The sequence below is a fragment of the Dipodomys merriami genome, unplaced genomic scaffold (assembly GCF_024711535.1).
Source record: "Dipodomys merriami isolate MVZ:Mamm:240054 unplaced genomic scaffold, mDipMer1.0.p SCAF_11, whole genome shotgun sequence".
Taxonomy (NCBI): Eukaryota; Metazoa; Chordata; class Mammalia; order Rodentia; family Heteromyidae; genus Dipodomys; species Dipodomys merriami.
This window is the reverse complement of record NW_027202382.1, coordinates 14,641,789-14,659,500: the sequence shown is the minus strand read 5'-3', so window position 1 is coordinate 14,659,500 and position 17,712 is coordinate 14,641,789. Positions and strand designations below refer to the sequence as shown.

Genomic DNA, 17,712 nt, shown 5'->3' with positions numbered 1-17,712 from the left:
AAAAATGATGTCTGAAATAAATAAATAAATAAATAATAAGCTTAAAGGGGTTGGGAATGTGACTCAGTGGTTGTGTACTTGCCTAGCATGCATGAAGCCCTAGGTTCAGTTCCTCAGTACCACTACACAGAAAAAGCCAGAAGTGGTGCTGTGGCTCAAGTGGTAGAGTGCTAGCCTTGAACAAAAGAAGCTCAGGGACAGTACCCAGGCCCTGAGTTCAAGCCCCAAGCCCCAGGACTGGCAAAATAAATAAATAAATAAATTTAAAGCCAAAGCTTAAAATAAAAAATATATTAATTAATTTTTAATTGTTATCATTAAGGAGTTGTTCAGAGAGGTTTCAATTCCATAAGTCAGATAATGAGTATAGTTCTTCTTGGGCAATGTCACCCCTTCCTTCACTTTCCCCCATTTAAAAATGTATTAATTTTTATGTCAGGCACTGATGGCTGTAATCCTGGCTACTCATGAGGCTAAGATCTGTTCAAAGCCTGCCCAGGCAGGTAAGTTCATGAGACTCTTTTTTTTTTTTTTTTTTAATTATTGTGAAAATACCATACAGAGGTATTACAATTACATGGGCAAGATAGTGAGTACATTTCTTATCAATCATTGTTGCCTCCTCCTTTGTTTCCCCATACCATCCCTTCCCCTCTCCACCCCCCAACCCCACTTCCCCCTACCACCCCCCTAGTCCCCGCAACCCCCACCCTGCCAAAGTTGTAAAGTTCGTTTTTCGACATAAGGTCGTCTTGTACATCTCATTGTTGTAATGGGTCCACCTGTAACCCTATTTAAACAGTTTGTTTTTTCCCTTCCCCTCCACAAATTATATCAACATCAAATACAGTGGAAGCGGGGCTTATACCCTGGAGGAGGTACATTCAAAGCAACAAAATCATCTTATAAATATGTTGGAAACAATGGCAAGAAAGAAAAAAACATTTGAATCCTTATTTTGGGGTTCATTTCCCTAACATCAACTTGTCTGACAGTTTCTATTTGTCTCAGACATATACTAGTTATTGCAAATAAGGGAAACCATGGGACCTATATTTCTTTTTTAGGGGGGGTCCGGTCGTGGGGCCTGAACTCTGGGCCTGGGCACTGTCCCTCAGCTCTTCAGCTCAAGGCTAGTGCTCTACCACTTGAGTCACAGCGCCACTTCCGGCTTTTTTTCTTTTTTGCTTATGTGGTGCTGAGGAATCGAACCCAGGGCCTCAAGTATGCAAGGCAAGCGCTCTACCACTGAGCCACCTTCCCAGCCTGGGACCTATATTTCTTTGGGCCTGGCTTACTTCACTTAATATAATTTTTTCCAAGTCTTTCCATTTCCTAACAAATGGGGCAATGTCATTCTTTCTGATGGAGGCATAGAATTCATTGTGGCTGGGCGCTGGTGGCTCACGCCTATAATCCTTGCTACTCAGGAGGCTGAGATCTGAGGATCTCGGTTCAAAGCCAGCCCAGGCAGGAGAGACTGTGAGACTCCTATCTCCAATAAACCACCAGAAAACCGGAAGTGGCGCTGTAGCTCAAGTGGTAGAGCGCTCGCCTTGAGCTGAAGAGCTGAGGGACAGCGCCCAGGCCCAGAGTTCAAGCTCTACGACCAACAAAAAAAAAAAAGAATTCATTGTGTATATATACCACATTTTCTTGATCCATTCATCTACCGAAGGGCATCTGGGTTGGTTCCATATCTTAGCTATGGTAAATAATACTGCAATAAACATAGTTGTGCTGGTAGCTTTAGTCTTGTTTGTGATCATTTGGGTAAATGCCCAAAAGTGGGATTGCTGGGTCATAGGGGAGCTCTATGTGGAGTCTTTTGAGGAACCTACATACTACTTTCCTAAGTGGTTGAACAAGTTTACACTCCTACCAACAATGCAATAAGGTTCCCTTCTGTCCACATCCCCTCCAGCATCTGTTGTTATTAGAGTTCTTGATTATAGCCATTCTAACTAGAGTGAGGCGGTATCTCAATGTTGTTTTGATTTGCATTTCTTTCATGAGACTCTTTTGTCCAATTAAGCACTGGAAAATCAAAGTGAAGCTGTGGCTCCAAGTAGTAGAACATTAATCTTGAGCAGAAAAGCTCAGGGACAGTGTCCAGGCCCTGAGTTCAAGCCCTACGACCAACACAAATCAATCAATCTATTTATCTATCTATCTACATACATACATATATAAATTTCTACATCATACACAACAAATTCAACTTTTTACTCATTGTGTGTGGGGAGGTATGGGTGAGAGAGAGAGAGAGAGAGAGAGAGAGAGAGAGAGAGAGAGAGAGAGAGAGAGGGAGAGAGAAAGAACTGGAGCTTGAAATTGAATTCAGGGCCTAGGTACTGTCCCTGAACTTTTTTGCTCAAGGATAGTGCTCTTCCACTTGAGCCACAGTTCCACTTCTGGTTTTTTGGTGGTTAATTAAAGACAAAGACTTCCCTGCATGGGCTGACTTGAATGGCCATCTTCAGATCTCAGCTTCCCAAACTGCTAGGATTACAGATGTGAGCCACTAGCACCCAGCATAGCTTTTTCACTCAAAGATGGAGCTCTACCATTTAAGCAACAGCTCCACTTCTGGCTTTTTAGTGGTTAATTGGAGAAAACCACTAAAAAGATAAATCAAAGGGGCTGGGAAAGTGGCTCAGTGGTAGAGTTCTTGCCTTGCATGCATGAGGCCCTGGGTTCGATTCCTCAGCACCACATAAAGCAGAAAAAGCTGGAAGTGGCACTTTGGCTCAAATGGTAGAATGCTAGCCTTGAGCTGAAGAGCTGAGGGACAGTGCCCAGGCCCAGATTTCAGACCCCACGACTGACAAAAAAAAATAAAGATAAATTGAAATCTGGGCTGGCTTCAAACCACAACCCACAGATTTCAGCCCTCTGCATAGCTAGGATTATAGTTGTGACCACTTGTGTTTGCTCTGTTTATGCATTTTTAAGTAATCAAATGAACAAAGGACATTTTATTCAAAAAAGCAAAAAACACTATAAAGCAGACGATTTAGATAGACATACAATCTCTCACAGATATAGTCACATTTCCTGAAGAGTCTTATGAGTTTTGTTTGATATCTTGCTAAGTATACTGTATTACATCCTAATTCTAACCACTGAGAAAAATCTAAGAAGTATTTTCAGCCCACATAAATTAGTTAGGAAAACTAGGCCCTGATGGCTCACACCTATAATCCTCAGGAGGCTGAGATCAGAGAAACAAAGTTAGTCCAGGCCAAAAAAAAAAAAATCTAGGAGATTCTTATCTCAAAAACACTAGCAGAAATCTAGTAGAGCACCAGCTGTGAATAAGTAAGTTGAGGGAGTATACAAGACCCTGAGTTGAATACCCAGTACTGTGGCACATGTGTGTGCATGTGCATGCACGCGTGTGCGCACATACATACACAGGCACACACGCACACACACACACACACACACACACTAATTAGGAGTATACTCACACTCATTTTTCACTTACCTCCAAGAATAAATTATTAATCCATGAGAGAAAAGATACTACAAATATATTTTACTTATATCACATCTCATTTCTTCCTGTAACTCAGCAGTTTTGGGTAAGAAAAAAAAAGAGTATTTAACATGCTCACACAATTTTAAAGTTCAAGTATACACAGAAGCATTAACTGTTTCTTCTGATGCTATCACCTGAGCAAGATTATGGAATATGCAGGATATCCTGCTGTGTAAAGTACTTACAACATGAAATCTTGTTCCCAAGAAGGTTGATCACCACGAACTGCTACAGTTGTACTCTTCACATTCTGTACTTTCAGGGTCACATATGTGTTAAACTTATCTTTAAAAAAAATGCAAAATGAAAATGTGATAATTAATGCTCAGATTGTTACTCAATCTCACACAGACCTTAGAATCAAGTAATATACAAATTAAAGTATTAAATTGCAAGAAAAAATAAGCTATATATTGTGTAATTCAAAGTACAGTAGAGTTGCAAAAATTATAAAAGTATATACTCTCTTCAATAACATAATCTAACTTTGTGTTTTTCTATATATTTGGGTTTTTTTGGGGGGGAGGGGTCCGGTCATGGGGCCTGTACTCTGGGCCTGGGCACTGTCCCTCAGCTCTTCAGCTCAAGGCTAGCACTCTACCACTTGAGCCACAGCGCCACTTCCGGCTTTTTTCTTTTTACTTATGTGGTGCTGAGGAATCGAACCCAGGGCCTCGGGCATGCAAGGCAAGCGCTCTACCACTGAGCCACCTTCCCAGCCCCTTTTCTATATATTTGTAATCAGACATTATGGCACATGCTTATAATTCCAACATTCAGAAACTAAGCAGGATTATGAGTTCAGACTCAGCTAGACAGCAAGACCATGTCCCTCCCCCCAAAAAATACAGATACATATGCTCTACTACATATATATGTATGTATGTATGTATGTATGTATGTATATAAATATACATTTTTCCAGGCACCAATGGCTCCTGCCTGTAATCCTAGCTACTTAGGAAGCTGAGATCTGAGGATTGCAGTTCAAAGCCAGCCTGGGCAGGAAAGCCCATGAGATTCCAATTAACCACCAGAAAACCAGAAGTGGTGCTGTGGCTCAAAGTGGTAGAGCACTAGCCTTAAGCAAAAAAGAGCTCAAGAACAGTGCTCAGGTTCCAAGTTCAAAAACCTATGACCAACATATCTGTATATATGTGCATTTATATGTATTATAAATATATATACATATATATATATATTTGCAGTAGAGCATTTTTTCTAGCATGCACAAGGACACCTTCAGAAGTGGAGGTAGGAGGATCATGACGGACAGAGCAAAAGCAGAATATCCTAGCTGAAAAACATAAGAACATAAAGGCTGGAGGTATGCCTCAAATGATTTTATTACTCATAAGTTGAAGCCATGAATTCAAAAACCACTATTGCCAAAAAAACCCAACAACAACAAAAGAAGATAAAGTAGACAATAGTAAATGTACAAGAATATTTGTTTATAATACCAAAATATTGGGAAAAACCTAAATACTCATCCATCAGAGTTCTTGGATGAAAATCTACAACAAAAATTCGCACAGCACTTTAAAAGAAAGAACTAGAAGCCAGGCATGGTATATTGGAATGTCCTATGAGTTCCATGCCTACTTGGTCTATATAGTGAGAAAAAAAAAAGATGGGAACAGAAGGAAAGACAAGGGGAGGAGAGGGCAATACATATGAAGAAATGTTCATGATAAATAAAGTATATGGCACAGTATGATTCATTATACCTACAAAAAAGATCTGAAAATATATATATTAAAAGCTCTAAATAATTGTGGGTGGTTTTTTTTTCTCGGTCATGGGGCTTGAACTCTGGGCTTGGGTGCTGTCCCTGTGCTCTTCAGCTCAAGGCGAGCACTCTACTGCTTGAGCCACAGCACCACTTCCGGTTCTAGTGGTTTATTGGAGATAAGAGTCTCACACACTTTCCTGCCCAGGCTGGCTTTGAACCGTGATCCTTAGATCTCAGCCTCCTGAGTAGCTAGGATTACAGGCGTGAGTCACTGGCGCCCGGCTTAGTTATTTTTGAGAAAGAGAACTGGGTTGATCAAGAGGAAATGAACTTTCATTGATAAATATAAATATACAAATTCCTTCAATTTGTACAACACCATTTATTTTAATTAATAATTTCATTTAATTTTGTGTGTGTCAGTCCTTGAACTAAGAGGCCGAGAGTTGTCCCTGAGCTTTTCTGCTCAGGGCTAGTACTCTGCCACTTGAGCCACAGCTCCACTTCTGGCTTTTTGGGTAGTTAGAGTCTCACAGACTTTCCTGCCTGGGCTAGCTTCAAATAGTGATCCTAAGACCTCAGTCTACTGAGTAGCTAGTATTACAGGAGTGAGGCACTGGGACCAGGCTTTAAGTCACAGAATCTATAGAAAAAGCACATAATAATAGACAGCTTGACTTACCTGGTGAACCCTGGAATTTGGCTCTTTTAACTACAAGAGAAAAACAGAAGATACCATTAAGAATTAACCAACAATGCTTGAGTACCTTCTATATTCCAATATTAAAGGTAAGATTAGATAGTTAAGTCTAATTCTTTTTTCTTTTTTCTTTTTTCTTTTTTGCCAGTCCTGGGACTTGAACTCAGGGCCTGGGCTTTGTCCCTGAGCCTCTTTGTTTTTAAGGCTAGAACTCTACCACTTGAGCCACAGAGCCTACTTCTGACCTTTTCTGTTTATGTGGTACTGAGGAATCAAACCCAGGGCTTCATACATGCTAGGCAAGCACTTTACTAATAAGCTACATTCCCAGCCCTAAGTCTAATTCATAAGAAGTTGAATGGTAACCCCTTCATAAAATACTTAAAGAAACTAAAAATATAAATTTTAAACTATATATATACTGCAATTTCTATAATTCCATTTTATAAATGCAAACCAAAACCCTCATGGCACAATCAAAATGGGTCAAAAACTTGTATGAGCTAACATTATAAAACTTTTAAAAAAGGTCTTTGTGACTTTAGTTAGACAGCAGTTTCATGAGTATAAAACCTAAAGCCAGGCACTGGTGGCTCATGCCTATAATCCTAGCTACTCAGGAGGCTGAGATCTGAGGATCACGGTTCAAAGCCAGCCTAGGCAGGAAAATCTATGAGGCTCTTATCTCCAATTAACTGCCAGAAAAACCAGAAGTGGGGCTGTGGCTCAACTGGTAGAGAGCTAGACTTGAGCTAAAGAGCTGAGGGACAGTGCCCAGGCCCAGATTTCAAGCCCCAGGACACAAAAAAACAAAAACAAAAACCTAAATCAAGCAAATAAACAAATGCCAATAGTGGGGCTTCGTGGTATTTTCAATAGTCACTGAATTTCCTGCTACAATATAAGAGTGGTAAATTGGCATATAAGGTCAAAGCATGCTCATTGGGGCATGACATAAATTAGTTATATTTGGGGGTAGTATTTTTATCTTAAGGTCTCTCTAATGCAAATTATGCATTGCAAATTTGTTCTGTTAACTACTACTCTGAAATTGAAAAAGAGTTACATTGACATTCTGAATGCTTCTAAGTAAAGACAATTTTTTTAATTTTTATTTTGTCAGTCGTGGGGCTTGAACTCTGGGCCTGGGCGCTGTCCCTCAGCTCTTCAGCTCAAAGCTAGCACTCTACCACTTGAGCCACACTGCCACTTCTGTGGTTTATTGGATAAGAGTCTCATAAACTTTCCTGCCGAGAAAAAAGAATTTACATGGTGAACTTCCCTAACCCAAAATGCTATGAGCACCAGAACACCAAAAAAGATTTAAATTTTGGAGCACTTTGGATTTTGAGTGCTCAACCAGTAAAATCTATGCTGTAAAATACTATAAAAAATACTGTAAAATCTGACAAATTCCAAAACTGGAAGTATTTTTAGCCCCACATCAGATAATGGGTAAAAACCTATATACAAATGGGCCAATAAGTTCATGAAAGATGTTCCACTTTATCAGAGCAATATAAATCAAGCCAAGCACCAGTGGCTCACGCCTATAATCCTAGCTACTCAGGGGACTGACATCTGAGAATAACAGTTTGAAGCCAGTCCAGGCAGGAAAGTTCATGAGACTCATATCTCCCAATTAACCACCAAAAGCCAAAGTGAGTGGTGGCTTAAGTGGTAGAACACTGGCCTTGAGCAAAAAAGTATATACATATGTATAAACACATATATTTTATATATACAAACACATATATACATATATGTATATGTATGTACATGCATGTATTACATATACATATACATATCACAAATAAGGTACTATTTCTCACTCATAAAACTGGCAAAAAGAGTAAGAAAAAAATTTAGACCCAGCCAGGCACAGTGGCTCATACCTGTGAATCCCAGGCTAAAAGTTTGCAAGGCACTATCTTAACCAGTAAATATGGGCCTGGTGCTACAACTACATAGGAAGCTTAAATAAGATTACAGTCCAAGCTGGTCCAGGCATAAACTCAAGACCTTATTCAAAAAATAATTAAAGTAAAAATGGCTGGGAGCATGGCTGAAGTGGTAGCTTACCTACCTATTATATGCAAGTCTTGTGTTATATCCCAGTACAACCAAAGAACAAGCAAGAAAGACAGTATCAGGCTTGGATGTGAAGAAAGTAGGTCCTTTACTCACTGCTGATAGAATTGGCACTTTGGAAAACAGTCTGAAGTTCCTCAAAAGGTTAAAGAGTTATTTGGATCCTGTAAGAATTCTACTCCTAAATACATTCAGAAGAAATGAAGAGCCAGGCACTCATGGCTCACATCTGTAATCCTACCTACTCAGGAAGCTGAGATTTGAGGATGGAGGTTCAAAGCCAGCCCAGCAGGAAAGCCCATGAGAATCTTATCTCCAATTAATCACAGAAAAAAAAAGGAAAGTGGAGCTGTGGCTCAAGTGGCAGAGCAGAAGCCTTGAGCAAACAAGTTCAGAGACAGTACCCAGTCCCAGAGTTCAAGCCCCAGGACCTACAAAAAAAGAAAAGACATGAAATGAAGACATATACCCAACATAGAAACATGTACACAAATTTTCATGGCAGCATTAATCAAGAGGATTCAAAGGTGAAAACCCCCCAAAATACTGATAAACTGAAGAAAGGATAAACAAAGTATGATAAAAAAAAAAAACATTAAATGGGATATAATTCAGCCATGAAAAAGTACAGATATATACTATGAGTGAACAAGTGTTTGCTAACACAAAGAAGCCAGTCACAAAGGACCATACATTCATTACATTATTCCTTATATATACTTCCAAAACTGTAAAAATCCATAGAAATAGAAAGCAGGTTAATAATTACTAGGAATTGAGTAAGAAGAAAAGATTGTTTGAAGGATAATGATTTTTTAAAAAGTGTTTATTCAAGCCCCATGACTCACAAAAAAAGTTTTTAAAATAAAGAGAGGTAATGATTGCACAAGATTGTAAAAATACTAAAATCCATTGAACTGAACACTTTAGGATAATAGAGCTGGGTATGGAGGGATTCCTGTAATCCCAGGACTTGGGAGGTTGAGGCATGAAAATTTTGAGTTCCAAGCCAGCTTGGGCTACATAAAGAGAATCTATAATAATAATAATAATAATAATAATAATAATAATAATAATAATAATAATAATAATAATAATATGCTAATGCTATGTTAATTTCCCTTGAATTTAAAAAGTCTATATATTAAGCTGCACATAAATATTCATAGCAGAGCTAGGCATGTTGGTATGCATATACCTGTAATCTCAGCACTCAGGAGGATGAAGCAAGAGGAACATTAGTTTGGAGCTAACATGGACTGCATAATAAGACTCTGGCTCAAAAAAAATTCACATGTATATAAATGCTTTCATATATTGACATGAATAGGAACAAAGATACAAAAGGATATATACTAAGTGTACTGTGAACATAATATATCTCTGGAGATAAGTCAGGAAGAAATGTAAAACTAAGCCAGGCTTGGTGGCTCAACCCTGTAATCCTATGTACTCAGGAGTCTGAGATCTGAGGATTGTGGTTCAAAGCCAACCAGGGCAGGAAAGTCCATGAGACTCTTATCTCCAATAAACCACTTAGAAAACCAGAAGTGGCTCTTTAGCTCAAGTGGTAGAGTACTAGCCTTGAGCTGAAGAGCTGAGGGACAGCGCCCAGGCCCAGAGTTCAAGCCCCACAACCGACAAAAAAAAAAAAAAAAAGAAAAAAAAAGAAAGAAAAGAAGTGTAAAACTATCAAATTTTTAAGTTTTCAAATCTTTATATTGTCCACGAATTAAAATAAGTGCAAATTACTGTCTATATGTAAAAACCATTAAATGCACAGCCTGGTACTTGTGGCTCACATCTGTAATCCTAGCTACACAGAAAACTGAGATCCGAGGCTCATGATTTAAGACCAGCACAGGCAGAAAAATTCACTAAACTTTCCTCCAATAAAGATAACCAGCAAACTCAGGAGGCTGAGATCTGAGGATCGCGGTTCAAAGCCAGCCCGGGCAGGCGAGACCGTGAGACTCCTATCTCCAATAAACCACCAGAAAACCGGAAGTGGCGCTGTAGCTCAAGTGGTAGAGCGCTCGCCTTGAGCTGAAGAGCTGAAGGACAGCGCCCAAGCCCAGAGTTCAAGCCCCCACGACCGACAAAAAAAAAAAAAAAAAAAAAGATAACCAGCAAAATAAAGCAAAGGGAGAGGCATGGCTCAAGTGGTAGCATGGCAGTAGAGCAATCATGAGTCCCAAGTTCAAAGTCCAATACTACCAAAGAATATAAATTAATCAAATATGTAATAAATAAAAAATATTATATAGCTCAACTATTTCCTCAAGACTGAAAAATAAAACCTGATTAAACAACAAACTTGATGCCTAATTATGAAGCTAATTTAAAAGGAATGCTTTCAGAATCAAAGCTATGAGGGGCTCCAGCACAGAATTCATCTTTTTCCACACCATTATGTTCACAAAAATGAAGAGAAAAGATGTGTAGGAAAGTAATAGTCACAATAGAATACTTAGGCTCCTACAAGACTCCAATGTGAAAACCCTAAAGCCAGGCTAAAAAAAGATAATCCAGGAAGAACATTTTTCCCTATATTTTTCCTTAAAGTAAATTCAGAAATAAGAGAATATCTAAGATCTGTACCCATCTCTCAAAAAAAAATCTTCAGCTCCTGAGTTCCTCTGACCTTATTGTGGAACCAAATCTGCACTCTGAGATTACAGGAAATAATCCTATTTGCAATGACTCTGCAATCACTGACCTGGTTCTCCAGGCATAGGGAATGGCTGAGCTATCTTGTTTTAGGCTATGCTGTCATGAAACAATTTCCAAAGGCTTGCGACACTAGTGCCCTTGATTATAACTGCTTCAGAATCAGCATTAAAAAGGTGTATCACTATATACAATAAGTAATTGTTTATTTAAAAGTTACCTTTTTTTAAGATAGTAAACACATATAATTCTACCGCCCTGTTTTCATTCTGTCACTGTTTAAACACTGAGGTAAATTTGCATATTCTGTTGTATTATACTTTCACATTTTGTCAATATGTGGGCATAAAGATGCATTAAAGGTAGGAGGAGAATGACAGAATGGATGACTCTGATCAAGATGTACTGCATTGACCAATAGATATATTAAATTGAAACCTCTTGTACAACTATTTGAAGATTTTTTTTTAAAGATACACTATGACAGGTCAGCCAATGACCACAGGTTTGGTTTTGTTGTTTTTGATTTTGTCAATTGTGGGGCCTGAATTCTGGGCCTGGGTACTGTCCTTCAGCTCTTTAGCCTCAAGGCTAGAACTCCACCACTTGAGCCACAGCACCACTTCTGTTTTTTTCTGCTTATGTGGTGCTGAGGAATCAAACCCAGGGCCTCATGCTTGCAAGGCAAGCACTCTACTACTAAGCCACCTTCCCAGCCCTGACACAGGTTTTGACTCTGTTGTTCAGACTGGCTAACAAAATGTGCTTTTTCTTCCCTCTCTTTTATGAACAACTTTATTAAAGCTGAATACTTTATTTAGTCTAAGGGAAAAACAAAAACATACAGTGAAAAATCATCTCTTCTCAAGAGTATAGCAAATATTTCCATGTTTAATCATAGTCATTGCAATTGTCATTTAAAAAATTTTATTAGTTTAGTTTTTTTAACTAATGCTCTCAATACATAATCTAGGGTAGCCTTGCTATGTATCCTAGGCTTGTCTCAAAGTAGAAATCTCCTTCCTTAGCCTCTTGAGTGTTGAGATTATCATGTAACTTCTAAAAGGAAATGAAAAGTGAGACCATCTAAGGTACTTTTTCATCCTATTGGGGTATGGGGAGCACCAAATATAAATGAGTACCTCTTTACTCATAAAGAAAAGGACATTTAGGTTGTCTTGAAGACTACTATAAAATTCTAAAACATAGCATTTAAACGTTTAAAAAACACTTTTACTTTATATGTGTGTGTGTGTGTGTGTGTGTGTGTGTGTGTGTGTGTATAAATGTAGATGCAGATGTAGATGTAGATGTATATAAATACATACATACACTCACACACACTTTCAAACACATGTTAAGATTGAACACAGAGACCTCAAGCATGTTAGGTTAGCACTCTATCATTTGAGCCACATCTCTCAGTCCAATATCTTTTATTTTAAAAAAATATTTAGTGGGGGAAGGGGAGAATGTAGTTATAGAGGTGGGATGGAAGGGATGGTAGGGGAAAAACAAAGGAGAAGGCAACAATGCTTGGTAAGAAATGTACTCATTACTTTGCTCATGTGATTGTAACCCCTCTGTACAGTATTTTCACAATAAAAAATTTATTTATAAAAAAAATGTTTGGACCAAGTGCAATGACTCAGTCTATAGGAATTATAGACTACTGGACAGGCTGAGATCAAGAGGATCATGGTTCCAAGCCAAATCAGGCAAAAAGTTTATAAAGATCCCCATCTCCACCAATAACTAGGTGAAGGGATATACACCTGTCATCCCAGCTACACTGAAAGCTTAAATAGGATTGTGGTCTAGGACTAGAAAAACTTCAAGACACTATCTGAAAATAACTAAAGCAAAAGGTATGACATGATTGAAGTGGCAGAGCACCTTCTCAAGAATAAAAACCTGAGTTCAAACTCTGGCATCACCGCTAGCCCACCAACACCCCAAAAACAGAAGAAGAAATGGGTGTAAGGCTAAATGTTTGATATGCATTTAGTATGCACAATGCTTGGAGTCCAATCACCAGCAAAAACAAAATTAATTAATTAGTATAATTAAATAAAGCCAGAAAGCTAGATATGGTAATGTACTCTTTTTTTCTTTTTCTTTTTCTTTTTTTTTGGAGAGGGGGGTGGTTGCTGGTCCTGGGCACTGTCTCTGAGTTTGGCTCAAGGCTACCACTTGAGCCACAGCCCCAGTTCTGGCTTTTGGGAAGGTACTTGAGATAAGAGTCCCACAGAATCCAGCACCGGTGGCTCACGCCTGTAATCCTAGCTTCTCAGGAGGCTGAGATCTGAGGATCACGGTTCAAAGCCAGCCCAGGCAGGAAAGTCAGTGAGACTCTTATCTCCAATAAACCACTAAAAAACCGGGAATAGTGCTGTGGCTTAAGCAGTAGAGAGCCGGCCTTGAGCTGAAGAGCACAGGGACAGCACCCAAGCCCAGAGTTCAAGCCCCATGACCGACCAAAAAAAAAAAAAAAAAGAGTCCCACAGACTTTCCACTTTCCTGTATGCACTGGCTTTGAACCGCAACCCTCAGATTTCAGCCTCAAAGCCAGGTGCTGGTATCTTACTCAGGAGGCTGAGATCTGAGGATTGCAGTTCAAACCCAGCCCTGGCAGGAAAGTCCATGAGACTCATCTCTAACCATCTGAAAACCAGAAGTGGTGTTGTGTCTCTAAGTGGTGCTATGGCAGCTTAGGGACAGAGCCCACAACCCAAGTTCAAGTCCCAGGACCAGTAAAAAAAAAAAAAACAACAAGCAAGCAAACAAACAAACAAACAAAAACAAGCAAACAAAAAACAGCTTTGGTGTTGGAGGCATGGCTCAGCTGGAAGAGCACTGGCCAATGAGCCAAAGCATCAGGCATGAAGTTCAAGTCCTAGTCTCACACCAAAAAAAAAAAAAAGAAAGAAAGAAAGAAAGAAAGAAAAAAAAATCCAAAAAATGTGGTACCTATAAACAATGAAATTTTACACAGCTATTAGAAAGAATAATATGTCATTTGCAGGGAAATAGTTGGACCTAGAACAAATCATGTTAAGTGAGGTAAGCCAAACTCAGAGAAACAAAAGGCACATGTTTTTCTCTCCTGTGCAGAAGGTAGATCCAAAATACATGTCTCACACACAGTGAGAATAAAGGAGGACACTTTTTTTTCCCTATCTCCCCATCCCCACCAAAGGACACTCTTAGGGGAAGAACACAAGGTATAATGCCTCTGTGACAAATAAAATTTAAATCTAATAATATTTTTTAAATAATAAAATTATACAAAATAATATTTATTGAAATAAACTTCAGGAAATAGAAACAAGAGGGTTTTCTTTTTTATCTTGCTTGTTCATTTTTCCATCTTTGGAGGGGTAAGAGGGACACAAAAATGGAGGGGAAAAGGGTGAACAAATATAACAGCAGTACTCAGTAGAAACTATGTTGAAAATGAACTATATAACTTGTGCGTAGAGATGGGGGAGGGAAGGAACTGGGAGAGAATGAAGAGGTGACATTGTCCAAAAAGCAATGTATTCATTACCTGGTTAATGAAACAGTAACCCCTCTGTATACACTTTTATAATAACAATATTTTTTAAATTTTTTTGGGGGGGTCCGATCGTGGGGCCTGAACTCTGGGCCTGGGCGCTGTCCCTCAGCTCTTCAGCTCAAGGCTAGCACTCTACCACTTGAGCCACAGCACCACTCTGGCTTTTTTCTTTTTGCTTATGTGGTGCTGAGGAATTGAACCCAGGGCCTCAGGCATGCAAGGCAAGCGCTCTACCACTGAGCCACCTTCCCAGCCCAATATAATAACAATATTTTTTAATACTGTTTCCTCTACCATCACATCTGATTTGTCTTTGAGACAGTATCACTAGACAATTTTGTCTAGGCTGGCTTTGAACCATCCTTCTCCCTTCATCTCTCAAACAGCTGTGGTTATAGAAATGAGCTACTTTTCTATTTTAAATTACCAGTGGATTATCTGTGTGAATATGTTCTGAAATGCCTCGATATACTTAAGTACCATAGCCACATCTAGTTGGTTCCATAAAACAAAGAACCAATTGCCACTTGTCTGTGACAGTCTGTGACAATGGTACTGGAAAGTAAAAACCAAGTTCTTTGGAGATTCAAAGACTGTCAGAAAAATTCTACTTTGTTTTAATGACAGTATGTGTGTGTATGTGTGTGCATATGTGTGTCTGTGTACTCAGACATATTTGACTCAACTCTCTTATTTGGCAAGGAATCATCCTTTTCATTTCCATTTCGTATTGGGAGACATGAAAGCTAGTTTCCATTTATTCAGACTTTGTATGTATTCTGTACAAGGGTCCAGTACTAATCTTCATTCAGATTGACCCAAATATATTTTATGTACCAAGTATTCTAGGCTATAGCAGAATACAAATTTGAAAATGGGTCACTTAGTCTATAGGTAAACAATTACAAAAATACACAGTTATAATGTAAATCCTACAACCAAGATAAATACAAAACAGTCCTTTGTTGATAGGATTACAAGAGTGACAGAGGACTGTGAGAATAATAACTACAACTAAAACTACCACTTAATCCCTTAAATTCCCAGTTAATCTCTTCAGAAATTTTGAGATAAGTAGTGGTAGTATTTCCATATTACAGACAAGGAAACTGGGTCTTAGAGACTTAAACTACTTGCTCAAGGTTAAAGAGCCAGTAACTAATAGAGCTGGGACTAAAACTCAGGCCATCTGATTTCAAAGTATCACCAGAGTGGATTGTAATTTCCTAGTTTTCATAGTAAGAATATCTTTCTATAGAAAGGTATTTTGTGTCCACAATTTTGAGGAGAGGAAGCTTTTCGTGATGTCTTCATTCCTTCCCTTGGACCTAGAGATAGACTCAGTCCATTATGTGTAAAAACTGGATTAAAGCCGGGCGCTGGTGGCTCACGCCTGTAATCCTGGCTACTCAGGAGGCTGAGATCTGAGGATCGTGGTTCAAAGCCAGCCCAGGCAGGAGAGACCGTGAGACTCCTATCTCCAATAAACCACCAGAAAACCAGAAGTGGCGCTGTAGCTCAAGTGGTAGAGCGCTCGCCTTGAGCTGAAGAGCTGAGGGACAGCACCCAGGCCCAGAGTTCAGGCCCCACGACCGATGTATGACTTTCATGTAAATGTTCTCAATGGGTATAGGTTCTTTTTTTTTTTTTTTTTGGTCAGTCGTGGGACCTGAACTCTGGGCCTGGGTGCTGTCCCTGAGCTCTTCAGCTCAAGGCTAGTGCTCTACCACTTGAACTACAGCGCCACTTCCGGCTTTTTCTGCTTATGTGGTGCTGAGGAATCAAACCCAGGGCCTCATGCATGCAAAGCAAGCACTCTACCACTGAGCCACCTTTCCAGCCCCGGTTATGGGCTCTTAACTCAGTGCCTTAGCCTCCAAAGTGCTAGGACATATAGGCATACGTCAACCCACACAGCTCTGGATATAGATTCCTTAAAAAAAAAACTTTAAAGCTTTTATGCCTGTTAATAATTAGCTTTTCCAGGTATATTTTATTTCTGTCTTGTTTTTTGGGAAGGATAGAGTAGAAATATTTTTATAGTAGATTCCTTTAGTATCAGAATGTCAGTTTTCTAACACAGGAATAATATATTTTAAAACTTAGAGTAAAGCAAGACACAGAGCTGTGCATGTCTACAATCCTGAACACTTAGGAGAGTGAGATCTGAGGATCTCAGTTTGAGCTAGCAGGTTTCCTTATTTAGTTTTCATAGTTACAAGTAAGCCCAAAGGACAGTTTTCAGTGCCTATAACTTGCTCTTTGAAATACACTCTTCTCTTGATTTATATACTCCCCTGACACGTGATTTGCATAGCTGGCTGTTCACCTTTCACCACCACTTTCTCTTTTGCCTATTGTCTCAGATACTGGAATACCCCCAGAGCTTTCACTTATTCTCTCTTCTTTGTTGGAAGTAGGAGCTATACTGGGGTTTGAACTCAGGATCTTACACTTGCTAGACTCTGAAGAGGCCCAAAAAAATTTTTTTCAGTACTGTGATGGGTACAAAACAGCCATAAGTGGAGATATGGCTCAAGTGGTAGAGGGGCTAGCCTTGAGCCAAAGAAGCTCAGAGACAGTGATCCAGGACTGGCACACACACACCAAAAAAATATAGTACTCAAAAAATAGTTCTAGGGCTGGAAGGTAGAGCACTTGCCTTGCATGCAGGAGGCCCTGGGTTCGATTCCTCTGCACCACATAAGCAAAAAAGAAAAAAGCCGCAAGTGGCGCCGTGGCTCAAGTGATAGAGCTCTAGCCTTGAGCTGAAGAGCTGAGGGACAGCGCCCAGACCCAGATTTTAGGCCCCACGACCGGCAAAAAAAAAAAAAAAAGGGGGGGGGGTGGGGGCAGAAGTAGTTCAAGTGGTATAGCCCTAGACCTGAGGGGAAAAAAAACTGAGGAACAGCACCCAGGCCCTGAACTCAAGCCCCAGGACCAACACACACAACAAATAGCATACTGTTCAAATGCTTACTACTTCAGCACATCTCCAACCCTTTTTTCTCTTGTTATTTTTTTTTTTTTTTGTCAGTCATGGGGCTTGAACTCCGGGCCTGGGCGCTGTCCCTCAGCTCTTCAGCTCAAGGCGAGCGCTCTACCACTTGAGCTACAGCGCCACTTCCGGTTTTCTGGTGGTTTATTGGAGATAGGAGTCTCACGGTCTCTCCTGCCCGGGCTGGCTTTGAACCACGATCCTCAGATCTCAGCCTCCTGAGTAGCTAGGATTACAGGCGTGAGCCACCAGCGCCCGGCTCTCTTGTTATTTTTGAGATAAAGTTTCTCCTATTTGTGCTTTCCACATAGTTGTTAAAATTGTTACTATAGAGGGAGCGAAGAATTCTACATGTGAGTGTTAGTTTAATCCATAACAATATTTGATAAATGAAAACAGGAAATTATCCTGCAGA

At 39.5% G+C, this 17,712-nt stretch overlaps 1 protein-coding gene across 5 annotated transcripts in view; it reads right to left on the bottom strand.

The window, feature by feature from the left end:
• Unc13b (unc-13 homolog B) overlaps positions 1 to 17,712 on the bottom strand; it is a 174,449-nt gene that overhangs the window by 123,938 nt on the left and 32,799 nt on the right. For all 5 annotated transcript variants that reach the window (XM_070009369.1, XM_070009371.1, XM_070009367.1 and 2 more), the window contains exons 2-3: positions 5,962 to 5,991; positions 3,730 to 3,829 (exon numbers count right to left, since the gene is read on the bottom strand). In XM_070009369.1, coding sequence (XP_069865470.1) covers positions 3,730 to 3,829; positions 5,962 to 5,991 — 130 coding nt within the window. The remainder of the gene's footprint in view (positions 1 to 3,729; positions 3,830 to 5,961; positions 5,992 to 17,712) is intronic.